We start from the raw sequence: 27505 nt of genomic DNA, 5'->3' as shown, positions 1-27505 counted from the left end.
CTCAGCGGAGGCTTCGCAGGGTCTCCAGACTGCGGGAGACTGCTCCCCTTGACCGAGGTGGAAGGAGATGCTTCTGCAGGGAGCATTTGGGGAAATCCAGAGTCCAAGGTTCTCAGGCTCGTCCACGCGAATTTCTCCACTCCAAGTGTCAGGGCTGTGCTCTGTGCCCATCACCGCCCCACCTTTCACCCAGGAGACCCCCTGAGGCTGTGTGTTCAGTCTCCTGTGCAGCTGTCGCCCTGCTGTCAGCTCCTGGTGCTGAGTCGGGAGACAAGTTCTCTGTAAGCACTGCCCTGGAGGGTCGCTGGCCTCCACAGCACACTTTGCTTTGAAAATTGGCTGACCTGGGCCAGCCATTTCTTTTTTCAAGGCTTCCACAGCAGATAACGAAAACTATCCAGTTCATAATCCTTTCATTGTCATTTTCCCCAGACCATCCCAGTGCCATGGCTACCATTTATTCAACACTTCCCATGACTCTGTTCCAGCTGGCCACGGTGGGGGGTCTTAGTAATTGCTTTGTCGCTGCAGACCAGACCTGTCAGCTCCCCACTTACAACCAGTAGTGGTGGCCCCTTCTGAGGACCTACTTTCCAGGGCCATGCTTGGTGCCATCTTTCTTAGCCTTGATTCCCCAAATAGGAGAGCCTGAGAATCTATTTGGGAAGATGATCCCAGGAAGGAGTGGTGAGCGATGGGGAGGGGGAGGAGAGGGAAGGAGGCAGACACAGGGAGATCAAGGACACGTGATCAAAATGGCCCTTCTCCTGGAGATGGGCTGCCCCACCCGTCTCATGAAATGCGCCCTGAGACTACCTGTCTGAGGGAGATGCTGGCCTGACGCTCCCGCTGATGGTAGCTTGCTGGCACTTTGGGCTACGCATGTGTGAGTGTGGAGTGAGCTCCAGCACACTCTGCACTGAGGTGTCAGCGAAATCCCAGCGCAAGGTGCCGCATAGCGCGGGCCTGAGCTGTCAGGAGGAAGGTTGTGCAGACCTGGTCACCGCATCGGAGTGGGGCAGGGCTGAGAGGACAGCGGGCATGAGCAAGCGGAGCATGACACGGACACACGGACGCTGCCTTTGTTCCCAAGCTTCTTCCAGTTGAGTGCCCAGGATGAGATGTGTAGGTAGGCCTCGCTCTACTGTGCTCAGGAAACAACTCAAACCTCGTTAGGATGGTTCAGGAAGCAAGAACGCCTGTGTCCCAGGGGTACCAGAATGGAGCCGCGGGCAAAGAGAACACACACCGTGTTCAGGCTGGGTCCCCTCGGAGACGCGGTGTAAAGGAGGCAGCTGCTTCCTGGTTCCAGTCCACTGCTGCCTCGTGGGCTATGGGGCTAATGTTGATGCCTTGGGATTTTTTAAGAAAAGCTGGGAATTTTTCTATAATATCTGTTGATTTTTAAATGGTAATTCTTTTTTTTTTTTATTGTTATTATTATAGGAGAAGAGCAGAAAGTGTCTCCAGGCTAGCATAAAGGCTCCGTGAGAGCAGGGACTCTGTCGTGCTGCTTGCTGCATGCCAGCCTCTGGGCCACTCAGGGACTATTCATCGCACTCGTATTGACCGGATCCGCCGCTGGGCACTCTGCCGCAGCTGGAGCTTCACGTGGGCACCATGGCAGGGAAGGGGACTCGGAGAGTTGTAGCCAGGCAGAGGGAGGAGGTACGTCCCTTTCCAGTGCTTTTTTTAAGGTAACACTATGTTGTCTACGGGCTGTTTAAACTTTGAGAAAGCGATGGGAGAGGAAAGAGTGTGAGAGCAAGGACTGGTCTCCTCCACACTCACTGGAAACACCAGTGGACAGGTTGGGAGGCATCAAGGCCAGGCTGTCAGAGGACAGTGACTTCTTTACATGCCTGCCCTGCCCTCCAGGCAACAGTAGGGAGCCTGCTCCCAGGGCTGTAAGCCAGCAATGACTGATAGAGACCTGTGCACAGCACTTTGGTTTGTATGCATGGGTGTATATGCAAATATATTTAATTTCTTTTTTTTTAGGAAGATTGGCCCTGAGCTAACAGCTGTTGCCAATCTTCCTCTTTTTTTTCCCTCCCCAAAGTCCCAGTACATAGTTGTGTATCCTAGTTGTAAGTCATTCTAGTTCTTCTATGTGGGACCCTGCCTCAGCATGGCTTGATGAGCCATGTGTAGGTCTGTGCCTAGGATCCGAACCTGAGAACCCCAGGCCACTGATGCGGAGCGTGCGAACTTAACCACTGGGACACAGGACTGGCTCCCGATGTATTTAATTTCTAAGATCTAATACCATTGCCCTTTGGGAGAACGAGATGATAGAGAACCAATAATAAACAATTTTCCTCTTTTAAAAATTTAAAAGACTGAAATGAGAGTCTAGGACAGCTTAAAAAGTAGGAATCTCAGAGCAAGTGAAAATTTGTCTCATTTCGGTAAAAATAGTCCCCAAAGGTTACCTCCCATCACTACAGTTCCCAAAACCCTGTGAGGCTTCTCAGGGGGCCTGTCCCACACACAGGCCTGACCACCACTGCTCTTTTGTAGGAATTGGCTGGTTTTCCTCTTTGGTTTAGTTTTTTTCCTTTCGTGCATCCTTTTACTGAAAACCATGTTTTAAATAAATATTAGCTGTTGTGGGAAGCCATTCAAGACAAATTAAGAAGAAAAAAAAAGCAGATTCCAAAACAACATGATCCCAAATTGGTTTAAAAAACACACGTATACATTTAAAATGTAGGAGGAAAAGATAGACAACAAAATTTTAAGCGTGGATCTCTCTAGGTGTTTGAGGAAAGTTTTTATTTTCTTTTGTGCTTTTTTTGCACTTTCTAAAAATTTTCTCCATTAAATATGTATTTTTTTGTTAGTAGATTTTAAATTAATTATTATTTTTATGTTAAAAAAGTTATTTAAGGAAATTATCATTAAGGACGTATTTGGGGGCTAGTCACCGAATGACCTCTTTTTCCCACCTAATAAGAAGGTGGGAGGTTGCCCTGTGCAACTGTTTAATGATGCGGTCAGAGACCCAAGGTCTTTCTCTATTTGTGTTCTGTCCTTTTTGCATGTTATGGCCTCACAGTCTCAATATGGCTATGCATCTCCAGGCATCACATTCACATTCCATCAAGAAAGAAGGGAGGAACTAGCAGCCACAGCCACATTTACTTATCCCTTATTCATAGAATAATGTAAATTTTTCTGGAAGCTCCAATCAACAGATTTCTGCTGATATATTAATGGTCAGAACTGGGTCACATGGCCACCTCCATACCAGTCACTGGCCAAGGGGAATGAGATGATCAGGCCTGGTTCAGCTCGGTAACATTTCATCTCTTAGGGCTGAGCGGAGGCTGGGCAGAGCATGTCCAGACAATGAATGATATTTGACCAAAAAAAATTCTTTTTCCAAGAAATGTCCACATTGCACTATAGATCATTTCAATCTCTCTCCCCCACCCGCCACGGCCGCCAGCACAGGATCTCCAGGAGCAGTAACCATGTCTGCTTGTTAACACGATGCCTGGCAGATGCTTAGGGAGCAATTGCAGAATGAGAGCTGGGAGCGTGAAAGATGGACGGCCATGTTACTGGCTGGAGGAAGTGCCAAACGCAGCGTCAGACAGTGGTGAGTTCTGAAAGGGAGACAGCCCATGCGCACGAGGGTCCCACAGAGTTGGGAGGGCAGGAGCGGCATCTTGAAGGGCCGGCTCCTCTCTCTGGCCTCACTAGTTTTGCTCATAGGCTTCTTTACCTTTGTGAAGTAACGTCCTTCACTCATATGCTTCTTTATTTGCATTTGATTTGCGTTTTAGAAGTTCAGCTGGCGGGGGGCTGAATCAATTTGGATTTCAACTCCAGCTTTTGGAGGATTTTGTTTTGTCGTCCGTGTGCTTTCAGCTTCTCAAATTGAGCTGTGCAACCCCCAACCGTGTTTGCTGCATGCTGACTTCTAGTTGGCCCCCCTTTTCCTCAGACAACAACCCTGCAGGGGTCTTCTTTCCCATCTTCCCACCAAGGCTATTTTGGGAGTGCTTTCCTTGCACATGTGCTCCTTCCCACTCCTTGAGCAGGAGGCTGAGCTGGCGGGCTCCTTGGCAGTTCCCACGCCATTCAGACCAAACTAAGTGGCACCTGACTGTGAGATAAGTGGATGGTGGGTAAGCAAATATCTCCGCTGGAGACGTTAATTCTTGGCTAATGCCAGAGAGCCTTGTCATTCATGTAATGCTTTGTCTCTCCCGTAAAATTAGAAGCTTCCTGAGTCAAACGCGACTCCTTACTTCCGGCCCTTGCCTCCTCGCAGCACCTGATGTGTGGCCCTGCACAGAGCAGGGCTTCAGTGGGTCATTGATGACTCGCCTAACCTTTCATGACCAGAGCAGTGTCACCGATGACAATACTGTGAGTCTGGTTGCGCGTGACACCCAACAATAGCTGAAATGCGAAAAGTACAGGGGAAAAGATGTAATAACATGATTTCTGTTTGCTCTGACTGATTTCTGATCTTCTTTTCTTGTGCTGCTGGCTAATTTGGAACCCTGTGCAGACAATTCCCGAGATGTATTAACCACAGATGTAAGGAGAAACAACAGGAAACAGGCTGAAGAAATGGGCAGGAATCACACCATTGACTCTGTTCATGGGGGCTCCTGAGCTCCAGGCACCGGGCCTGACACTGGACGTAGGTGGTCTCTAGACTGGAGGCCCTAGAGGGGAGTAACGTTAGCTTCATTTTACTACTGGGATGTCCAAGTTCAAGGTGGTTGAATTACCCGCCCAAGGTCACAGAGGTGGTACTTGGCAGATGTAGGGTCTGAGCCTTTTCTCCAGACTGACCCTCAGGAGACACAATTTAGGCAGTGCTGTCCACAGCTGGAGATCGTGTGACGAGGGGCTGCCCTGTTATTGATGATCACTGTTTGGCTTCTGGCCTCCTCTCACTGTTTCATAGGTTAACTTTGCGCCTTTATTCCTTCCCCACCGATTCACCCGGCAAGAAAACCTGGCCTTCGCTCCAGAAACCAGCTTGGCTCCGGCACGCGGTGCTGCAGCTGACCCACAAGACATTGCTGACTCTTGGGAGTGCTCAGCCTGCCGCTGGTTTTTTCATAAGGTTGGCTGCCAAGGAGATTTCAGAGGCCGCCCGTGAACTTCACATGCAGGAAGCTCCTCGGTTCCCTAGATTGGGGATGGCTCTTCCCACGTTCTCTTCTCTCCCTGCGGTTGCACAATCCCTAGTCAGGCGGTTACACAAGCAGGCCCCCTTGCCAACTGTCACCAAGGCCACTTGAAAATCAAGACTTACGCAAACCAGCAATGGCTTGCCAGAGGCGCAACACCCTCGTGTACTCATTACCATCTGCTCTGGAGCTGCGTTCAAGCCCTCTTCCTCCTAGCAGCCCTGAATTTTTCTGAAGAAGGGAAAATAACAACAATGTGGATTTTCTGTGAATTTAAAACCAGTGAAGATGCTGGGGAGGCAGCATAAATAGGCTGGAAACTCTGTTGTCACTGAAGGTCGTCTGTCCTCTTTTGTTCCTGGTTTCTTCCTAATTTCAGTATCACATACTTACTCCCATTTCCATGTCCCAGTACTTCCACCAGCTGGCAGTATGACCTGGAGTGAGTCATTCAGCCTCCCTGGGCCCCTGCATCCTCATCTGCAAAATGAGGGGAGGGTGGGAGACAAGCACCAGGATCACTCCAGCTCCCAGATGACAAGTCCATTCTCCTGAGGTTTGGCCTGGAGCTCCCTTTCCTCCCCTCTGTCCAGCAGATCCTGGCACAGTCCTAGGCACAAAGCTGGCACCCAAAACATGACATGTGGACACGTGGAAGATATTTCCTGACAGCTAGAGGGTCACACAGTTTGTTTGAGCTAAAGAACTGGCAGGAAATTTTCACAGCTCACAGAACCACATTTTCAAAGACATGTTGTAAGGAGAGGATGAAAGACAATGGGATGGATGCTGCTGTTCCCTCCCCAGACGGGAACGCTTCTTCCGTTTTTCAGCTTGGAACTTGCTGGCTTCTGCAGTTTTGGATATTCCAAATGTCTGTAGTCACAGGCTCTCTCCTCCCGTCTGAAAAGGTTTGAAAACCCTGCCACAGGACTGGACACAAAGACCCACCACGGCACCCACGGGCAGCGCGCCCTGCCTCTTCCGCACTCCAGGTGCATAATAATTTTTAACTGTAATTTGCAACTGGAGTTAGTAGTCAAGAGTCAAAAGACTTTCAATGAATCCAATAAGGAAAACAAAGTAAATTCTAGAAAAAGGGAGGAATGAAGAGCAAGAAAAACCCAAAATGGCCATTATGAGAAAAAGGTTATTTTTTAAAAAAGGATTAACAGAAGGAGATAAGGTTGTGGCTTTGGGGGAACAGTTGGTAGACAGAAAAAAAAAAAGCTTGGCTAACAAATAATTTGAATGAAAATGACTTAGTAAAGAGATTGGAAAGAACATGATATCAGAACAATAATGAACCATTTTAGACAAAAAACTAGTTCCTGGAATGGATTGCCTCTCATTTGTATTATATCAAAAGCTGGTGGAAGTCTGGTGACTGTAAGAAGGAATCAGGACTAAAGGAAAGGACTTAAGGAGAAAATTCTGAGTCTGAAAGAAATGTTGAATTTATGTGCTGAAACGCCCCAAAAAGAGTGCTTCTGAGAAGAGAAACCACTGAAACAAGTGAGTTGAGAAACTGGGCATGTGGGGCATCTTGGGGTAAGGACAGAATGGTTGAAGGGAGTAAAAAGAAAAACATGCAAGTGAGTTCAGAGAGAGAAGAGCCACCCCAGGGCGGATGTGGGGAGGGTTGTGCTCTGTGGCGGGACGCAGGCACTCCTGGCTGGCGTTGCATTACGTTTGGCCTGAGCAATGATTGCTGTCTTTTTTTTTTTTAACCCACAAAAATCAAAGTATCATGTAGCTTTTCCAACTCGCCTGAGGCTCCAGGTGATGAAAGAGAAGGACGAATCACACGCAAGAATATAGCCTTGAAACAGCCTCCGATTATTCAATGACACGACCACTTTAACAATCCCCATGACATTTGTCTGACAGAGAAATGGCTATTTTTGGACCTCACGTAGCAGAAATGTATCACAATCATATTCATAGGTATTCGTGGCGTAGGTCCACTTAGAGCATCTGAAAGTTCAATTCTGGGATCCAGCCTGGTTTTTATGTTTGTTCGTATAGTAACAGTTTGTTTCATAAAGAGTTATTATAAGGGTTTTGTGGTTGTTCAGAAAATTAAAAAAAAACCCAGCAGCAGTAGGAGCTAAAGCTTAAATATGCTTACTCTCAAACCCCTTTACATACATTAACTCCTGTAACCCTTACATCAGCCCTATTAGGGAAGGTATTGTTATGATTCCATTTTGCAGATGAGGAAACTGAGGCACAGGAAGGTTAAGTGACTTGTCCAAGGTCACACAGCCAGAAAGTAGCAGAGCCTGGATTTTAATGTACCGAACTCCCATGTACCCACCTCTCTATTTGGCAATTGTCCATATTTTTCCTATTTGCTTCATATCCTCTTATAGTCTATAAAGGAAATATAACACGACACAGACAGTTGCAGTGCTGGTTACGTTCCCATCCAGTCCCAGGAATGTGCGGTATACCCTTCAGTTCTTTTTAGAAACATTTTGTATATATGTCTTGTACCTGTGGACGACATACAGTGTTATTTTTCATGCATCAAGCATCTACAGTATACTCTATTTCTCTTGTGCAACTTGCTTTCTCCCTCTCCCCGTTTGACTGTGAACTCTGTCTACAGCGATGTGTATCGGGCCCTCAACTGCACGGTCCAGTGCTGGGGTCTCTGGCCACACACGGCCATTCAAACTGAGATGAGCTGTAAATGTAAAGCACATACCAGATTTCAAAAGCAGTATGAAAAACAGGAAAACACCTCTTTAATAATTTTTAATATTGATTACATGCTGAAATAATATTTGGGATATACTACGTTAAGTAAAATATATTATTAAAATTAATTTGTTTTGGGCCAGGCCCGTGGCCAAGTGGTTGAGTTAGCACGCTTTGTTGCGGCGGCCCAGGGTTTCACCGGTTCGGATCCTGGGTGCGGACATGGCATCGCTCATCAGGCCATGCTGAGACGGCGTCCCACATGCCACAACTGGTAGGACCCACAACTAAAATACACAACTATGTACTGGGGGCTTTGGGAAGAAAAAGAGAAAATAAAATCTTTTAAAAAAAATTAACTTGTTTCTTTTTTTTTTTTAATTTGGCTACTAGAAAATTGAAAATGACTCATGTGCCCTGCATTTATGTTTCATATTATATTTTTCTTGGAGAGCTCTGATCCTAGATCATTCCTCTCAACTGCTATCAGTCTGGGTTTTACTAGTTGGTGAAGGAACAAGCCCTAAATCTGAAAAATAAGAACTAATATTTACTGTGCACAGATACTTTTCTCTATGATTTATATGTAAGAACGCATTCAGTCCTCCTGGGAGCTTGCATGGCTGTACGAAGCAGGGTTTTGCAGTGGTCCAGAGTCACACAACTTCAAACAGGCTGAGCTGGGACTGGAGTCAGGCAGGCTAGCTCCTCGCAACCACCGAGAAGCAGTGCAACTCTGCCTGAGAAAGCAGCAAGCAGGCCACTTGACTCGGTGCCTCTAACAAGACGCCGTCCTTACACATCAGTGGAGGCTTTCTGACTTTTAACGAAGCAGTCATGAACAGACACGCACTTGTCGTGGCAATTTTAGCTTTAATGAAACCAGAACGGGCCAGGCAGTATTTTTCTGACACCCACTTGCAATGCTATGAAGTCAGCTTTACGCCTTGCCACTAATTAGATTAACTATTTTTAGGGCAAATTGTCAAGGCACTCTGCTTGTTCACGCTTCCTACGTTTCCAATTTGTTTCTTTTAGTCATATCTATTTATACCTGGAGTGTTTTTTCTTTTTTAAGAAAGAGGTGTCCTTATTATCCTGCCAGTGATAAAGCTGGGGCTGGTAATTAAGTTATAAAACACACTGGGAGGGAAAAGATGACGTGTAATTGCCATGGAGATATTATTGACGATTATCGGATTGCTTTTTGAATTCTGCATAAATAAAATGTGAAACTAACTGTAACATTTTAAATCATAAAGTTACAGAACTGGTAGGGACCTGAGGTCTCCTATGTGTTGGTTAAGACCAGAGGCTTGGTGTCAAGCAAACTGTGTGACCCAGGGCAAGTATCTTAACCCACTGTAAGCCTCAGTTTCCTCATCTATAAACTACAGATACTAACATCTACTTCTAGTGCTCTTTTGTGGATTAAATGAGATAATGACTGTGACTCTATCCCTTGTCCCTACTTTTATTGCACAGTAGTTGTAGTAATTACTCTTATTATTATACCATCGTTGTTTTCCCTAGATGACTCCAAGGCTGTACAGTCTTTTCAAGTACATCTGGTCCTATCGCAACAAGCCTCCTCCTCTGCTATCTACCAGGACTCTTGAACTCTTCCCTTAGGTGGAGAGGTCCACGGTTCGGAGGAAGAAAACCCTGCAGCCTTCTCCCTCCCCTTGCACTCCCTCTGGAGTGCTCTGGGAAGCTCTTGCTGAAGAAAGCTGCACTGAGGCCCATTACTAAAGAGCATCTACAGCGCACCCTCCAACATCTACTTTGCTCTACGTTCTTGCTCCCCTAGCATCTGCCTCCATAAAGCCCTCCTGATGCATCTGAAAATCTCAGCATTGATGCTTTCCTTGAGATTGACCACCTTGCTCTTAAGTGCTACTGCTCATCTTGCTACCTGAATGTGGGCTTCCTTGTCTCTCTTTAAGGCCCATGACGCTAGACGAAGGAAGGATGGGGCTCTCCTGGCTCCCGTCTTCTTCCAATCACTAGCTAAACTTAGGATCAGTGTCCCCACTGCAGAGAAATGTATTGTACAGTTCCCATATCATACCTGTTTTGAGGAACATAACCACAAATCTACCAAAAGTAGCCAGCTTTGGCCTAGGATCCTAGGAGGTCCCCATGTAAACGGGACCTTCAGAGGTCAGCCACGTATCTGAAATTAGAAAGCAGTTTACACTCTGCCATTACCCTGAACTAAAGAAGATTATAGAGGCGAGGAAACTGGAACCTAGGGGCTTAAGAAACTGGCCCACAAGTATGGAGAGTACCTGACTTTGACTTTCTCCAGGATATGGCATTTATTCCAGGCACTGATCCCCTTCTACTTTGTACTGACGTTAGCGCAGCCTCCCCATCTTCTCCCCGTACATTTAGCACAGCGTCTGCTATCCAGGAGGTGCATATTAAATGTTGAATTATTAGTTCCTCCCTATTCAGCCTTGCGGAGCTGTGACGGACACAATTTCTTCGTCTCTGCGGCACACGCTCTGGCACGATCCACCCGGTCAGGGTTGCTGCCTGTCCTCCTGGAGGCTCCTGCGCGGTGGAGGAACTGCAGGTCCTTCACCTCTGGATTCTCGACGCCCGCAGGCCCGGTGCCCTACACACAGCAGGTGTTCCGCACGTGTGGTCCACTCTGCGCGCAGTTCAAGTGAGTTCTTCCGGAGGCCTCCAAGGGCGGGGCCGTGCTGGGTGTTATTTATCTCAACGCTTCCTGTATTAGCTGCTTTTGGACCCTCTTCGTAACGTGAATAGGAATACGATGTTATGTCTGAAATAAATCTTCTGACTGCTTAATAATTTAGCGCTTTTGACACAGCCAAATCCGGGCCGCCGCAGACACGCCCGCCGCCTGTTGCCTAGTAACAGCCGCCCCGCCCCGTGCCTTTGCCCCGCCCCACGCCCTGGTGCGCATGCTCACAGCCTGCCTCCGGGTCCCGCCCCCACGGGCGCGCGGTGGTGACGTTGCGGTCCGCGACGCTTTCGGCGGGCTGACCGCTCGGGTCCTGCTACCTGTGCGACTGGCCGAGTCCCGAGCGCCATGGCCTCCGCCGGGGTGGCCGCCGGGCGACAGGTCGAGGATGCGTTACCGCCGTCGGCCGACCCGCCGCTGCCCGAGACGAAGCCGCTGCTGCCTCCGCAGGCGCCGCCGCCGGTCGCCGCGCCTCCGCCTCAGCAGTCTCCGGCGCCGCGGCCCCAGTCCCCGGCGGGCGTGAAGGAGGAGGAGAACTTCTCCTTCTTACCGTTGGTTCACAACATCATCAAATGGTAAGGGCCGCGAGAGGACCAGCACCGATCGCCCTCCCGCTTCTCGTCGGCGCGCTCTCGGGTGCGCCCCCATCCTGCAGACGGGGAAGAGGCCCGGGGGACGAGGCCTCTCCCTGGACCGCACCGGCTCGGCCCGCGAGTTCAGCACACGCTTTGAGCCCTGGCGTTGCCGGCCCTCGTGATGGATGGCCAGGCGAGGTTCTCGAAAACGGAGCCAGCTTAGCGACCAGATGGGCGGCTCCGCAGTCGTACCGCTCGAGTGTGCGCCCTGCTGATCTGGAGCGGGTCAGGCTTCTGAGCCTCGGTTTTCCCCTGTGACATAGGGGTAACACTCACTTGGCTTCTTTTTTTCAACAGATCCAATAGATACGGATCGTCTTCCCTGTGTGGCACACTGCTAAGTGCTGTGGGACGTGCAGAGTAAAAAGGGCCAACTTCTCACCCCCACAGTGCTCATGAGTTAGAAGGAAAAAAGACACGAACGGAAATTACCTGTAATTCAGAACTGTTGGAGGAGTGATGATGGGAAACATTAAAGAAAACAAAGGCGGAGGTTGCCCCACCAGAATCCGTCCCTGTAGTACTACCTTTGTTCTAACATAGTCTCAAAGGGGTGACTGTCCCCCTTTTGACCAGTCTTCAGGCTAGTCAGTTTTCAAACTGACCCTGTAAAGGGGAAGAAAAAGGAACACAATGAAAAGTCTCCCTGATTCCCATGTTTGCCTAAATTATTTTTACTGTTATTTACATCCTCATGATACTAGGCGTAAACTCCTAGGCTTGTAACTCTTGTTCAGCTGTTAAAAACCAAAACAAAGTAAATTAAAACAAAAATTCCTACTGCAGTAACATTCCAGTGAACATTAATGTGCTCTTGGATGTTTTGCTGAAACGGAATTTCTGCTCACAACATGAAAGTAGTGTTCATGGCCCACCCTCTAAGCTTAGCCAGACTAGGTTCACTGGATGTGGGCTGACCTGATGCTTCCACCACTTTTCAAACAACACAAAGCCTTTGTTCTCACTTTAGACCCTGACTTCCCTTGGCTGCACCCGGGCTGACCATGCTGTGTATGGGCTCAGGCGGACTGTTCTGTTCTTGTAGCCCCCGCCCGTCCAGTAGCGCCGCTCGGCCGCAGTGAGGTCGCAAATGCAGCAGCAGGTGCAGAGGCTGCCGTCCCAGCGCAGTGCTGGATTGTAAAGGGGCTCTCCACATTCATCCATATCTACTTAGACTGGTTTTAAGAAAAATGTGGAAAAATGAGAACACAAAATGTACACGTTCTCAGGGACAGCTTTTGGACCCCTGCGAGTATGTTCGTAAGCCCCGGGAGAGCAGTTGAGTTGGGCTAACCTTAAAGATGGGGCACTAAGGTGCACCAGAGAGAGAACATGGGTTTTGAAGTCAGATAGTCTTGGATTCAAATCTCGTGCTGACGCTTGGTTGCCTTGTATTCTTGGTGAATATGTAACCTTTCTAGGCCTGATTTTCTTACCTGTAATATATGAATAATAATTACGGACCCCAAACTATGGGTTCAAACTGTGGTTTTATAATGTACTGACTAGGTGACCGTGGTCAAACAGCTTAGCTTCTCTGAGCCTCTTTTTCTCTTGGGAAATGGAACTAATAATACTTAAATCATAATATTGTTCTGAGTTCTACTCAAGAGCATCCTCCTGTTAAAGAGGGTGGATTGATTACATGTGTTTGTCTTTGTTTCCTCTAAAAGGGCAGTGAAAAGGTTTTTTCTTTTTTTAAAGCATAAACGCCAAAAGCGCAAGAGAGGAGAGAATTGCCACAAAGCAGATGGCCAAGGGCTAACCCGCCCAGCAGCCCCTGGTTGGCAGAAGCGCCTTTGACCGTGGCTTCCCGCCGCGTTTCCTGCTTGCCAGGGCATGAATGAGGCAGTAAAAGCTGCAGTGAGTTTAGCCTTCCTTGTTCTCACAAAGAATTCAGAGTACTACATCTTAGGTTTTTAAACATTTTTTGTGTAAAAAAAGTAACAATTGCAAATTCAGAAATATGTAAAATGAGAAAAGGATTCCCTCCCCTAAGTTCCCTTCCCAGCAGCACCTGCTGTTACTCCTTTAAGCAGCCTCCCAGGAATTGGATGCGCTTGTCTTTTCAAAAAGGTGCACACGTGGAGATCAAGCTGTACTCTGCTTTTTTCACTGACTGGTCTGCCTTGGATGCCTTTCCATACGCACACATGAAAATCTTCCTCAATGAGGTGGCTGCACCACAAATTATGTAACTAGTCTTCAGTGTAAGGACTTTTAGCTGTTCTAATTTTTGCCATTACCAGCAGCGCTGGGGTCAGCATCCTTGTGTTTGAGTAAGTTTACGATGCGGTAAATCCTCAGCAGTGGAATTGCTGGAGTGGATGGTACATACATTTTTAATTTTGATAACTATTGCTAAATTTAGAGTGCTACATCTTTTTAGCTGTTGCTTCAAAGCACCGTCCTGTAACCTGGATGCTTCAATAAACCTAAAATGGCACATAAATCTATGACCCAGAAAGTATTAAAAAAAGTTGAAGTTTAGATATATTCAAAGAGTAGCCATAGATATAAAATGGCAGGTGAGCCTCTCCCTCCCTTGTCCCGAAACTGCGTAACATTCCACCTGATGAATATGCTGTTTATCTGAGCAAGGATGCTCACGCTGTTTCTGGCGTTGGCGGTCGCAGTCAGTGCTGCGGGGACCCTCTTTGTAAATGCCGTCTTGTGAACTCTTGAGAGTCTCTGAAGCGTACATTTCTGCCCACGGGGTATGTGAATTTAAAGTTTTGGTGACTGTTAGCAAATTCAAGAAGAATGCACCAATTTATACTTCACAACAGTGTATTTGTGTCTTTTTCCCACATCCCTGCTATCACTATTAACCTTTTAACTTTGGCTAATCTGATAGGTCAGAAAGGATGCATTGTAGCAATCTATGTCTTTTATTATATCCAGTAAAGCATCTTTTCATATGCGACTTTATATGTCATTTGTATTGTTTCTCTATTAACTGTCCATTTTTCTCTTCATTCTTTTTCTGAGCTCTTTGTACATTAAGGAAAGTATGCCTTTTTAAGTGTACTGTAAATATTTCCTCCAAGTTGTTGCTTTTCCTTTGACTTTGTTCCTGGTATTTTTTTGTCATTCAGAAGCATATCATTTTATGTAGGCAGATTTGTTAAGCTTTTTCTTTATGGATTCCGAGTTTTGGTCCTAGTTAGAAAGGCCTTCAAATGCTAATAAAATGATAGATATTGATCCCTTTTTCCTAGGACTTTTATGGTTTCATTTTTTGCTTTTAATTCTTTGCTGCTTCTAGAATTTATTTTGATTGGGGGGGGGCAGCTTTTTCCCAGTTAGCCGCATCTTCCCACTCCTGTTGTTGAACATTCAGTATTTTCCCTGCTTTCTTTTTTTTTTTATTATGGTAATGTTGGTTTATAACATTATATCAATTTCAGGTATATGTCGTTATATGTTTTGATTTCTGTGTAGATTACATCGTCCACCCAAAAACTAATTACTGTCCATCACCACACACATTTGCCTCCCCATAATCGAATGAATGATTAAAACTACACGTTTATGTTATTATTAAAGAATGAGGAAAGAGGAAAAAAAATCTCACTTTTATTCCTATAAGAAATTTTATAGATCCCCTCAGAGACCTTTCCTGGTATGGGTAGAAACCTCATTATACGGATCCTGTCTGCGCTCGTCTCCCTGAGCCCTCTCTGCTGCTCACTTCCTCTCCTGAAGCCAAGCCCCCGTGAAGAGGACGAGCGCCCAGATGGGGGTGTTTGTGGCCTGTCTCGGGGACGGCCTCTGGCCTGCTCACGGGCCTCGCTGCATCTCTGCCGCTCCGCCTCTGTCGGTGCAGCGCAACTCCCTGAGCACCTGCTGGAACGCAGGCTCCACGAAGGCAGGTGCCCAGGCCAGCAGTCACTCAGTGCAGCGCCACAAATGCCACAGTGGAGCGCTGACGCTGGGTTTGGGAGGAGTGGGACTTTGAGCCTGGAAAGTTTGGAGGCCGCTTGTGGGTGGTCCTGGGTGACTGACCACCTTCACAGTGTGAACCTGCCTGGCAGGTATTATCGGGGAGTGGGGCAAGCATCTGAAGTTTGTGAGCTCAGACTTGGGTTTCGTAAAGGTAGGTGGGGCAGAGGGGTTTAGGAGGAGGAGAGGACCTGGGGCTACAGGATATTGGTGACAGTGGGAGGAGGAGGCAGGGTGGACTTGAGGGGTATGCAGGAGGAGGTGGCAGGACTGGTGGCTGGGTGAACAGGGGGTCCACGGAAGGGTGTGTGGGAGGGCAGCACCGTGCGGGGGACAGGGCGCCCTCCATCTGAGATGGGACGTGCTGAGGAGGCAGGGAGTTCACTCTGGCATTTGCGGGTCTCCCAGACTCCAGGGAGAAAACGCTTCGTAACTGTTAGAGCAAGGGAGCTGAAATTCAGGAAGGAATTTCAGGCTGGCCTTGGGGGTAGTTCTCAGCGTTGGAAGAGGTGGGAGTGGATGCACACATTCTGGGCTATTTTGTAGAGCAGTGTTATTTCCAAACTTCTTTTAGCAGCAGAATCTTTTACTCCTCCTTAAAAAGATGGTTTTTCACAGGTAACCCTGTGAGCAGATAAAAGCGAGGGTGTGAGTTCAAAGCCCCTCTTGCAAAGGCCCGTTAGGTGCTGGCAGAGCTGGGCAGGGAGACACAGATGGTGCTGGATCGCTAATAGCCGAGGGTGGGAGGACAAGTGTGGCGTCTGTGGCCACAGGAAGTGTACATCAGTACAAGTTTTTTGGAGGGCATTTTGGTAATCTGTCAAAAATTTTAATATATGTAACCTTTGACCTGGAAATCCAACTTCTAGGAAATTATCTTAGTAAATATTCACACAATTACATACAGATATAGGTACAAAATGTTCATAGCCATTCTGATAGCAAGTGATAAATAGCAAACATCCAAATACCCATCAACAGCCAAATAGCTGTATGTATATATATGTGTTAACATGGAAAGACATCTAAGGTACATTGTTAAGGGAGAAAAGCAAGAATCAGAACTGTGTGTGGTCACGTTTTTGTCAAAATAAACAAGTATGTGTGTACAGTTGGCCCTCTGTATCTGCAGTTCCATGTGCATGGGTTCGACCAGCCGCGATCGAAAGGCCTAGGATAGTTGCGCCTGTACTGAACGTGTACAGACTTTTTTTTTCTTGTCATTATTCCCTAAGCAATACAGTATAACAACTATTTACATGGCATTTACATTGTTTGAGGTATTATAAGTAATCTAGAGATGATTTAAAGTATATAGGAAGATATGCATAGGTTATATGCAAATACTATGCCATCTTATAGAAAGGACTCGAGCATTGTGGATTTTGGTATCTGCGGGGGTCCTGGAACCTATCCCCTCCCCCCCCCCCGGGTACCAAGGGACGACTGTGTTTACATGTTACTGTATTTGTCGAAGTAATCTGAAAGAACGTGTGCCACATGTTAACAGAGGTTGTTTCTGGGATGTGGATTAGAGGGACTTTCCTTTTCTAAGCCTTGAGTGTCTGTCATTTTTAAATTTTTGCCCTCAAGCACCTATTACTGTCATTTAAAAAACCCCACTATGTAAAAAAAATGCCAGTCACTGAAGTTAGTGTGGGAGGAGGAGAGGGTGAGAAGGACCAATCCCAGGGCAGGTCAGCTGGGAGAGCAGAGGCAAGAGGAGGGAGAAATGGGAAACTGACTTAGATGCCACTGGCAGGTCAAAAGAAGTGACTCTCAGGTTTGGGAGGAGGTTGGCTTCTGTGACCTGATGGGTCCTTTTGCTTCTGCGTTACCAGTGGACACACTTGCTCAGTTGTTGCCAGTTTGCATCTTCAAGTCCCAAAGCACCTGTACAAAAAGTGAAAGCTGTGCTGTGCTTAGCACCTACGCTAAGCATCGTTCTTGGACTCACCTACCTAAACCTGTGATACGTGCCCGGACTCTGGTGACACACATGCAGAACGTCTGTGTGCACTGCTGAAATGGTGTGCACAAAAGACCAGCAGGAAGCGGCCTGTCCGTCAAGCCACTGTGGTAGTGTTTTTGTCCACCTTTTAAAAGCTGGTAGCCCGGTCCACAGTGCCTTAACCTCGCCCTGGTTTGTATTTTTGTGCTTCTCGTCCTGACCTAGTCTCCTTTGTTTTTCCTTCTAAAGTTGGATGATGACTAACACTGAACACAAAGGCAGGCCCATTTGGAGCTTTCTGCTTTTATTCCCTTGATGTCTGGGCCTCTTTTCTTTCGGCTTGAGTGTTTCACAGTCATCTTGGCCTAGCAGGTTCCCACTTGTTCCAAGCCAGTTCCTGAATAGAGTGTTTTCCTCGCCCCAGGAGCTCCCCGTTATTTCCCTCTGCCACCGAGGGCAGGCTGAGAAGCTGCTGCAGACTGGGCCTCGCTGTGGGCTGCGTGGCCCCCTTTCAGCTCCGCTCCCCTCCGGGTGGGCTTTTCATATGGCTCCTTTATTCTCTGGAGACTCTCCTTTACCAGAAGTCCACCAGGTAAAGAATGGACAGCCCTTGAGGTTTGGAAGTTTTCAGAAATGATCATCTTAAACAAGGCCCACTTTTTACTTTCAGAATTAAATCTTTTGGGCCAGGTTATGTTTACTTGCAAAACTGGATTATCATAACTTCCTTCCAAATTTTTATTTTGTGTATTTTTGTTTGCTTTTACTGTGTTCTTTCAGAGTCACGTGATGTGAATCCATTTTCTTAAAATGTAATTTTAACTTCAAAACTCCCATGGGACTTAAACCAGTAACAATGTGTTAACACATATGCCATCCAAGTGTAATGATTTCAGAAGTCCAGATGGTTTCTGTCCAGAATTGTGGATGTGAGCTGAGATCTGAGAGAATTTAAAGATGCTCCCTTTGGCTTCCCTCTGAATGATTTACTCCTCCCTAGACACTGGGATTAGGTGTACCATTAAAGGTCTGTCTAAACTGAGGGCGTCAGATGACAACGTGTCTGGCTAGCCATTCATTCCCTAGAATAAATGACTGATTCTCCATCTCTTGCGTCTGAGTTAGAGCTAGTAATAAATAGTGAGCAGGTCCTGGTGGCCGTCTCATTTGCCAGATATGAGCCCTAACCGATGGACCTCCAGGAAGGGGGGCTATTCTGTCTGCGTAAGCAGAGAAATGATGAATAGTAAGCGTGAATTAGCACCATCTGGGTTGAAATTTCCCATCAGGGATGAACACTTATTTGAAAAAATTAATGATCATTGACAGTTTTCCCCTCTTATGCCTTAATGGGTGACTTTTAGAACAGCCTACTGAATTGGCTTTTAGTTTTTAGTCTCAACTGCTTGTTTTCAAAAGCTCATCCACTTACTAAGTTTTAAAAAATGTATAAGAGCGACTGGCAGGCTGCTGCTTTGATGTTCGGTGAAGGTTTTTGTTCTTGTTCTGTTTTTAATTTAGTAGTGACAGGGGGGCATGGATCTCTGGGCAGCTAATAATAGCTGTGAGATGAAGTGAATGATTCTGCATTGAAAATGAGCTTGACCTGAAGGCAGGCAGCCTGCATGACTGCGGTAGGGAACTGGCACCTGCTGAGGAATTCCCGATGGCTTGTAACTGATGTAAAATTTATGAATAGCTCCGTGGAAGTTAGTCTTTATGTTAACAGAAGCAGGCATCAAAACATCAGCTAAAATTAGCTCTTGCTGGCTGATAAAGTCTCCTGGCTGGCCTGGAAATGGCTCAGATCAGAAGAAATGTAGTATTTCAGCAAGTTTTGCCTGCCATTTGTCACCTAATACTGGTAATGGTTTGTTTATTCATTTTACAGACATTTATGAACTTATTTGCCAAGCGTTCATTCTTTCAGCAAGTGTTACTTGGGTGCCCACAATCCCCAGGGACTGGCCAGGAACAAGGGATATAGCTGTGCCCCAGGCAGCCACAGTCCATACCCTCTAAGCCTCTGATTTTGCAGGAGGGCCGTGAGAGGGGCTGCGCAGGCACCGCTCGGGGCGGGGTGCCTGTGCTGAGCAGCTACCACATGCCTGCCCCGAGGCTGCGTAGGAAGGAACCAGTCCCTTTCCTCTGGGCACACAGCCTAGTAAGGGGACACACGCAGAAAACAGGCATTCTAAAAGACAGTGACACTAGACGGCAGGTTTTGTGGGGTGCACAGGAGGGAAGCCAGGCGTTGCCTCAGTCTGAGCTGCGATTGCTAACGACCGCCCTCTGCCCCTGCAGCATGGACAAAGACAGCCCGGACATCCACCAGGACCTGAACGCCCTCAAAGCCAAGTTCCAGGAGATGCGAAAGGTCATCAGCAGCATGCCTGGCATCCACTTGAGCCCTGAGCAGCAGCAGCAACAGCTGCACAGCCTCCGGGAGCAAGTCAGGACCAAGAGCGAACTTCTGCAGAAGTACAAGAGCCTCTGCATGTTTGAGGTCCCCAAGGAGTAGACAGGCTGGCTTCCAGGGACGCCCGAGAGAAGAAGAGGAGGGCACGAGGCCTTGCTGTCTTCCCCACCGCTCCCTCGGAGTGTGGTTCTTGCAGACCCTAGCTCTGACCTTTGTAGCCAGATGGGGCAAGCTGAACCTGGCAGTGCGAGCAGCCGACTGGCCAGCCTGACTTCTTTGGGCTTCCTTGTATATTAACGTATGTCTAGATGTGTGCTGACTCAAGTGCCTGCTGGGGAAGGAGGAATGTTCCTAGAGGCTGGGGAGGGGCTGGAGGAGTCCACCCCTGCCTCTGGGGAGGGTGCCGTCTGCTGTGCATTCAGGCTCCGCCTGCAGATCTGAAGAGCACAGTAGGAAAGGAGGCGGCTCCTCTCTGCTTCCTGCCCTCCCGCCCCTCCCGCCCCCTGGATATGATCAGTGCGTACCAGGTACATTTTGTTCTGTTAACAGCAGTGTGGTGAAACACTTGCCTAGAATTCACTGGACAAATTAGGCCTGCGTTCATATGGCATAGATTTAAAATGGTAAAAGAAGGCACTGAGAGAATGCACATTGTTTTGAAAGCCTACAAGGTGGCTTCCCCCCCCCCGCCCCCCACACAGTTTGGTTCGTTTTATGTTTGAGCCAGTGACTGTCACTGTGTCTGTGGGGGATCAGCCTGGAGCCCTGCCGGGCCGGGCCATCTCCAAGTTCTCTGCCACCTACGTGTTCTTACTTTTAGCTCCTGCTCCCTTCGTTTCCTGTCCCCCTCAGTCACCCTGTGTAGCTGTTTAATGCCCAGGAACAGCTGAACCACTTGAAACCCCGCAGGGCTTCCCACGGGCCGCAGGGTACTGTTGTTTCTTCGCGGGCTCAGAGGTTTCCAGGGGAGCAGACCTTGCCTCTTGCAGCACTTAGGTTCCCATTGTCCTGGTTTAAAACATGATTTCCCCTCTGGCCTTCTCACTAAAGAGCCAACCATGAGCACTTAGTGCACTGCAGACAGGGGTGTGCACGAGTGACCTGGGTCCCAAGGAGGGCGGCTCTAGGTGACAGGTCTGGTGTCCCTCGGCTAGATGTGGCTGTAGAGTTCAGAATCAGTTCTGAAGGGGTGGGGCGAGCTGTACCTGGAAGTTTTGCAGCCAAGTCCTCCTCACAAGTGTTGGTAACCACCCTCGTTTCTTCCCATGGCATATTGTGTCTGTGCTCTTCCCTTGGCCATCAGATGGAGGTAAGAGCTGTTCTTGCCCTTGCCCTTAAGGATGAGGTGACAGGTGACCGAGTAGTGTTTAGGTCCAGAAATGGCCACATAGCCTCTGCTGACCAATTCGGGGCTTACCAGATGCCGGCTGACCGACCTCGTTGGCAGGAACACTGGTCGAAGATGTTTTCAGCAGGGGTCCCATCTCTGTGGACTGCAGCCACCTGTCAGGAAATGGCTCACACTGGGAACCCAGGGATGTGGGATGTGGGAAGGGGGCTCTCCGGTCATGGTGGCTTTAGAGAGAAGAGCAGGCTCTGGGTTCAGGTGGGTCGTCACTTGTTGGACCAGTTCCACCTTGGGACTGGTAGTTAACTGAGTCACTTATTTCCCTGAGATTTCGGTGCTCGGAAGCTCGGGCCGGCTGGAAGGCTCTGAGCAGATAGCGTGAAACACGGAGCGCACAGAAATACAGACTGTTGCGGCTGCTGCGAGGCGAACCCGACTGGGGCTCCCCGGGGCCGAGGGAGAGGGCCCCTTTCCTACATCCAGTGTTGTGACTGGTGAGATCTTTCTGGAGTGTAATTAAAGGAACTTGTGCTCTGCTCTCGGGACAACTTGGTTTTGTCCTGAGGAGTTGACAGTGGGATGTCTCTTTGGGGTAGTTGAGAAGAAAACACTCACTCTGCTGACCAAAGACGGAGTCTGCGCTCCGCGCCCCCCTCCCCCAGCACATGCCGCTAAGCGGCCAACCAGTAACACCTCCCAGGAGTGGCACCTGTCTGTCCCCAAGAGTGCAGTTGTCCTGGGGGGTCATCCTGCCTGCCTGTGCTTGGTCCCCCAGGCCATCCCTTGGTGTGGAGGTGGGTCCATCCTGGCGGGGCACAGCCCTCCCCAGAGCAGAGGTGAACTCCCTCCCCAGGACGATATTAGGTGCTCCTCACTGGGCTGAGCACCCTCATGGAGCCACCCATTACTTGGCTTCCTGGGTGGCAGGCTCTGCACTGAATGCTTTCCCGACATCATGCTTGCTCCTCGCAGCAGCCCTGTGCTGGGGATGTTCTCTGTGTTTCACAGGGGAGGAATTTGAGGCTCGGCACGTGTCACTCGCCCCAGGCTTGCACGGTTGTGAGCGGCAGAGAGTTGCACCCTGAGTCGGGAGCAGATGCCCTCAACTGCTGCGAAAAGAAGACAGCAAGGCAGAGAAGGGTGCTGGACCCCCACCCCGGGGCAGCGAGCTTCCTGGAGCTGGCAGGGCACAGGAAGATGGGTGATTTTAACTGTCTCCAGACAGCCCCGGGGCAGACCCTGAGAGGAGTTCAGGGCCCAGGGTCCCGCCCCAGCCTAAGGCCAGATTAGTTTCTCAAGGCTCCATTTCCCATATGTGCCAGCAGGGCCTGAGTGACCCTTCAGACCGTCTGAGAGGTTCAGGTGTGACACTGTCACTCAGCCTGCACTGAGTGTAGGATACAACGGCTGGGCCCAGGGAAAAGGAAGCAGGTACATGGCTAGAAAGCTGCATCTCTTGGGTGGCCCCTGGCATCCTGTTCTGTCCTGGTTTTCTGAGGAGCTGCTCCAGGTAGAAGGCTCAGCGGCCATGTGGGGCTTCTCCGGGGCCTTTCTCCCGTGGGCTGAGGCTGCTTCCAGAAGGCCAGGCTCTTCTCCAGGTCAGGCAGCTTCTGATTCCACAGAAGGAAAAGCCCAGCCCTCCTCACCCTCCCCTCTAGCCGTTTCTAAAGGCGAAGAAAGCATAGGTTTTCTGTTTTATTTTATATTAAAAAACCGATAACAATAACCACACACACAGTATAAACACCTGGGTAAGATTTTGTTCATGTCCACGATACCAGAGCTACTATTAAAGTGCAAGTTTTATGTTTTGTTTTTTCTTTGTGCAATTTCACACAAATGTAAACAAGTCACTTGGCCTCCGTTTCAGGAGGGCAAAGGTTTTCACCAGCCGTCCTGGCAACCCAGAAGCACAAGGTAATGCCCCATTTGTGCTGGCGGCTGCTCCAGCCGCCAGGACGGGTTTCTTCAGGCCTAACAGTGGATGATCAACTTCCACTCCCTCCCCATTCTTAGCTCTTTATGAGAAAAGACAAATTCACCCGCGGCTGGGCCCGCACCCCCAAGTCCGGGCGTGGCGGCGCCCACGGGGAATCCGCGGTGGGGGAGTCCCGGTGTCAGCCAGTCCTCTTTCCTTCCAGAGCAGATGACGGTCCCTTCTCGGTTCGTTTGCGCCTCCCCAGTGCGCGGGGCCCGGGTCACCGGGAAGGAAGACGCCGGTCAGCGCGCGCACGCGGCCGGGGCGCAGCGGGCTCGCCCAGACGTCAGATTTGACTTTTAAACAAAAAGGTCCTCCTTAGGATGTGTCGCCGGCGCGGGGGTTGCAGGGCTCCTAGCTGATGACGCAGCGCTCCTTGTCCTTTGCCTGGCCGCCACCGCTGGCCTTCTCGCGGATGTACATGAGGTCGCTGTGCACGCTGGGCCTGCGCGCGAAGGGCGCCACGATGCCGAAGGCGTCGCCCCGGTCGCCGCCGCCGCTGCCGGCTCGCAACAGTTTCTTGTTCCGCAGCGCCTTCTTGTGCAGCACGTCGCAGTCCTGGACCGACACCTTGCGGTGCAGGTCTGGGCTCATCTCGCTCGGCAGCTTGGCCATGGCGAAGAGCGCCCGGAACATCTGGTCCAGGCTGCTGTTCTTCTTGGCCGAGATCTCGAAGTAGGCGCAGCGCTGGGGGTCTCCCCCCACCAGCTGCTCGATCTCGCGCTGCTCCACCTCGCGGTAGAAGTCCCGGTCGCCCTTGTTGCCGCAGATGACCAGAGGCACGTCCACGTTCTCCTTGGTTTTGTTTTTGAGGCAAGACTTGGTGTCGAGGATCTGCTGCTTGAGCCTCTGCACCTCCTCAAAGGAGTCGCGGTTGTCCAGGCTGAACACCAGGATGAAAACGTCTCCTAGAGGGGACACGGCGCAGAAAAGGACAAGGTGAGGGCGGCTGCCAAGTGGACGACGGAAGTTGGGCTGACTTTGGGGCCGCCCTGCCGCCTGGCACCGGGGCTCCAGCAGCCTCGCGCGGGGCGCGCTGACGTCTCCGCGGGCAGAACTTGCCGCGCCGCGGCGGGACTGGCGGAGCCCGCCCCCAGCTCGGCTCGCCGCCGGGGGCCCTTGGACGAGGGGTCTCCGCCCCTCCCCCGGGCACAGCCCCCTCCCTGCGCCCGCTGCCCGCCCGCCCGGCTCACCAGTGAGGATGGAGAGGCGCCGCATGGCCGGGAACGGGTGGTTGCCGGACGTGTCGAGGATGTCGAGCTGGTAGACCTCGCCGCGGATGGAGTAGAACTTGCGGTGGAAGTCCTCGATGGTGGGCGTGTAGGCGTCTTCGAAGCGGCCCGTGAGGAAACGCGACACGATGGCCGTCTTGCCCACCTTGGACGAACCGAGGATGACCATGCGGTAGCAGTTCTTAGCCGGGATACTCAGCTCCGAGTCGCTCGGGCACATCTTCTTGATCATCGCGGCCAGTTTCATTGGGCGGAGGGGCCGCGGGGGCGGGGGCGGGGCCGAGAGAAGCGCAGAGGGTGGCCGGAGCGCGCGGGGCTGAGCGGCCGGGCGGCTCTGCTCGGGCTCCGGCGGGGGGCTCGGCTCTGCTCTCCGACGAAGTCGCTCGCTCCGGCTCTCCGCGCTCTTCGGCCGCCCTTATATGCAGCCCGCCTGGCCGCCCCGCCCCGCGCCCTCCCAGCCTCGGTGCGTCACGCCCCGCGGGCCCCCGCCGCTCCCTCCCGCGACCTCGGAGGGCCGCTGTCAGCTCCTGCCTGAGCGCGAGAGGGAAACTGAGTCCAGGGTCCCGCTGGGGCGGGGCGTGAGCGGACCCTGCGCTTTTCCACTGCACCGGGCCCAGCGGCCGAAAGGGCGTCAAGGTTGTAGTCCTCCTGGCTGTGCCTCTGACCCTCTGTGACTTCAGGCAAGGATCCCACCATCAACACACACCACGTACACACACACACACACTTTCTTTGGGCCTCAGTTTCCCCAGAAAATAACAATAGCGATCCCGCAATAAAAGGTGCTTATCAGGTGCTAGGCACCGTGCCCAGGCCCGTGCGCACCCCATTGGTTTCAGGCCTGAGCGCAGACGCCGGGCGCCAGCCCCTCTTGGTCCGCAAGCGGGTGGTTGTTCCCGGGCAGCGACGCGGGCTCCGGCCGCCAGAGGGCAGCACAGGGCCCCGCCGGCCGCGCTCAGGGCTGGCATGCGGGCGCAGCGGCAGGGTTGGGGTCTGCGGGGTTCCCGGGGGCGGGCCTTGGGTCGCCAGGCCGGGACCGGGCAGAAGCCGCCTCCAGCGCCGCGCTCCACTGCAGGCCTCAGTTCCTCCTTCTCAGGCTGCTCCCGCGAGCAGCCATGCTCTGCAGCCTGGCAGCAGTTTCCAGCTGGGGCTGTCCCCTCCTTTTCCTGTCCTCCATCAGGCCTAGGCCAATGTCCCCTCCTCCCCCTCCCATAGCATTTTGTGCCTTTAGAGTCCCTTGGGCCGACATTCCCATTTTATAGTTGTGGGAGTTGGGTCTGAAAGCCACAGACTGAGCCCAGGAAAGCCCTGGGCGGACAGCACAGTCTCTTGCCATCCGTCTCTCGGCCTGTTTCCTCTTTTGGAAGATGGTGGTTCTGGTTCTATGATCGTCGATGAGAAATTGCAAACCGTTTAGGCGGCAGGACCTGGTGGTAACAACAACAATAAATGACCCGTGAGGCGCAGGGCTGGCGGGGTGTGGGGGGGTCAGGAGCAAACCAGGGGGCAGCGGGTTGATCAGTAACCAGGAGTGGGCTGGTGCTGCTAAGCAGCCTGGAAGTAGGCCGTCTGGAGTGAACTGGCCCCGGCCTGGAGCTCCTGGGAAAGCAGTTTCCCCGGCTGGTGGGCGGGGCTGTGCCGTTTTGCTTCCGCGGTGTCTGATTTGGGAGAAAGCTAGGGAGCCCTTAGCTGTGCCACCCACCAATCCACACTGGTCAGGGTGCTCTGGGCAGTGCTGGGGTGCACCCCGCAGCTGTTTGCACAGCGCCTGTGGAATCGCAGCTGCCCTGGGGCGGGGCTGCCCTCAAAGGCCATCTCGTCCAGCCCTTCTATGACCAGGATTCCAGCAGAGTCTCACACACTCTGCAGGGTGATGCCAGGAGAGGGTTTATTCCATGCCAGGCACTGTTCTAAGTCCTTCCTCGTGGCGACCTTGAGGAGTGGGAACTATTACTGTGTCCATTTTACAGATGGAGAAACTGAGGCAGGGGGGAAGTGACTTGCTCAGCTAGTAACCACCGCTGGGGATTGAACCCAGGGGGCTGGCAGTCCTGGCTCCTAACCACCTACTCTCCCCCTCCTCTGACTGTGGCTCTGCCTCCAGCACGGGATGTCTACTGGCTGTGGGACGTTGGTGCCCCATTTCTCAGGAGCACCGCCCTTGGCTCTCCCCACCCCTTTCCACGCTGTCCCCAGGCCTCATGCCCACTGTTGATGAGGTATTTCAAAGGTACACATCACTTGATGAGCACCCAAGGGCTCACCACCCAGATCTAAGATGTGTCAACGGCCCCCAGCCCAGCTGATTCTTGATGTCACTTATGCAGGGGTTGTCCCACAGGGCCCCCCCCAACCCCCACCGCTCTTGCCCCTGTTGAGGCTGCCCTCTCCTGCCTTCCACCTCCGAGGTGAGAAGGAACTGAGCCTGTGCCCTGCACGTGGGGCTGCTATGGACGGTGGGCCTTCCCTGCAGAAGGGGACCAGTTGAGCGTGCAAGTGGGGTCGCTGCATGAGCCTGCATCACCCCCAGACCAGGGGTCCTTCCCCTGCCTCCCACAAAGGTCCTGGAGGGGCAGCCGGGCTCTGAAACGGGATGGCTCCTTACTGATGGCCGCAGCCGGGCCAGTGTAATAGGGGCTCCCGCGCAGCCACGCCCGCCACAGCCTAGAGTCCTAGGAGGGCCTCTTGGAAGAGCAGAGGCCCGGAAGCGGCAGGGGAAGGGATTCGAACCCAGCTCTCCTTAGGGAGATCCAGTGGGCCAGGACCCAGCCTAGATTCTGTGCCCCTGCCTCCACCCCAGGTCACTCCGACTCCTTCCAGCTGGTGACAGTGGCAGGTACTGAACCCAGCCTGGGTTCTCAACCACAACAATTCCTGGTACCTTCTGGGCATGTCACCCCACCCCACAGATGCCAGGTTATAAGACTCCTTCTCCCAAGTCAGCTGAGTTCACTAAGTCCTGAGCTCATCTGTCCTTCACACCCCCGAGCCACCGGGGGCCCACTCCCCCAGGAAGCAGGCAGCAGTGACCCTTGTTAGCTGGGGCCACCTCATTTCCGCCTCCTTTTCGGGGGGTATCTCTTTATTACAAAGGTTACACACAAGCTGTTTCAGAAAGGGACAGAGTGAGAGGGGCTGGAAGCCGTTCCTCTCTGCCCACCCCCGGAGTGGGGGGGGGGGGGCGCGCCTGCGCAGATGCCCCATCCAGCCCTTCATTATCTGAAGCCCCCTTTCCTGCTCTTCCGGGGTGGCCTTCGTGACCTCACGCCAGGCCCTGCCCCAGGCTGGCTGAATCTGACTGGCCTGGGGTGAGTGGTGTATTTTCCACAGGTGAGTCCTCTGGTCCGGTAAGCAGGGACATTCGCAATCCCACACGACCATCAGTGCTCTGGCCTGGCCCGTGCACACTCTGG

The 27505-nt window shown here is 51.2% G+C and overlaps 2 protein-coding genes and 1 long non-coding RNA gene across 4 annotated transcripts; 1 reads left to right on the top strand and 2 right to left on the bottom strand.

The window, feature by feature from the left end:
* Positions 1 to 2757: 2757 nt before the first annotated feature.
* LOC138916340 (uncharacterized) lies at positions 2758 to 10745 on the bottom strand. The gene is made up of 2 exons (XR_011423538.1): positions 10160 to 10745; positions 2758 to 7661 (listed from the first exon to the last, which is right to left on the bottom strand). It is a non-coding gene; the product is annotated as an uncharacterized lncRNA (long non-coding RNA).
* Positions 10746 to 10858: 113 nt separating this feature from the next.
* MED9 (mediator complex subunit 9) lies at positions 10859 to 22688 on the top strand. The gene is made up of 2 exons (XM_023653682.2): positions 10859 to 11159; positions 19420 to 22688. The coding sequence occupies exons 1-2, from the start codon at positions 10933 to 10935 to the stop codon at positions 19634 to 19636; spliced, it is 444 nt and encodes a 147-aa protein (XP_023509450.2). The 5' UTR covers positions 10859 to 10932; the 3' UTR covers positions 19637 to 22688.
* Positions 22565 to 26430, bottom strand: RASD1 (ras related dexamethasone induced 1). 2 transcript variants are annotated; one of them, XM_070228348.1, is made up of 2 exons: positions 24054 to 26430; positions 22565 to 23694 (listed from the first exon to the last, which is right to left on the bottom strand). In XM_070228348.1, the coding sequence occupies exons 1-2, from the start codon at positions 24337 to 24339 to the stop codon at positions 23147 to 23149; spliced, it is 834 nt and encodes a 277-aa protein (XP_070084449.1). In that variant the 5' UTR covers positions 24340 to 26430; the 3' UTR covers positions 22565 to 23146. The 2 variants fall into 2 exon arrangements, with proteins under 2 accessions (XP_070084449.1, XP_023509443.2); XM_023653675.2 differs by having other exon boundaries at positions 22565 to 23768; positions 24054 to 26409.
* Between the last annotated feature and the right edge of the window lie 1075 nt (positions 26431 to 27505).

Source organism: Equus caballus, chromosome 11, assembly GCF_041296265.1.
Source record: "Equus caballus isolate H_3958 breed thoroughbred chromosome 11, TB-T2T, whole genome shotgun sequence".
Taxonomy (NCBI): Eukaryota; Metazoa; Chordata; class Mammalia; order Perissodactyla; family Equidae; genus Equus; species Equus caballus.
This window is presented reverse-complemented; position numbering and strand designations above follow the sequence as displayed.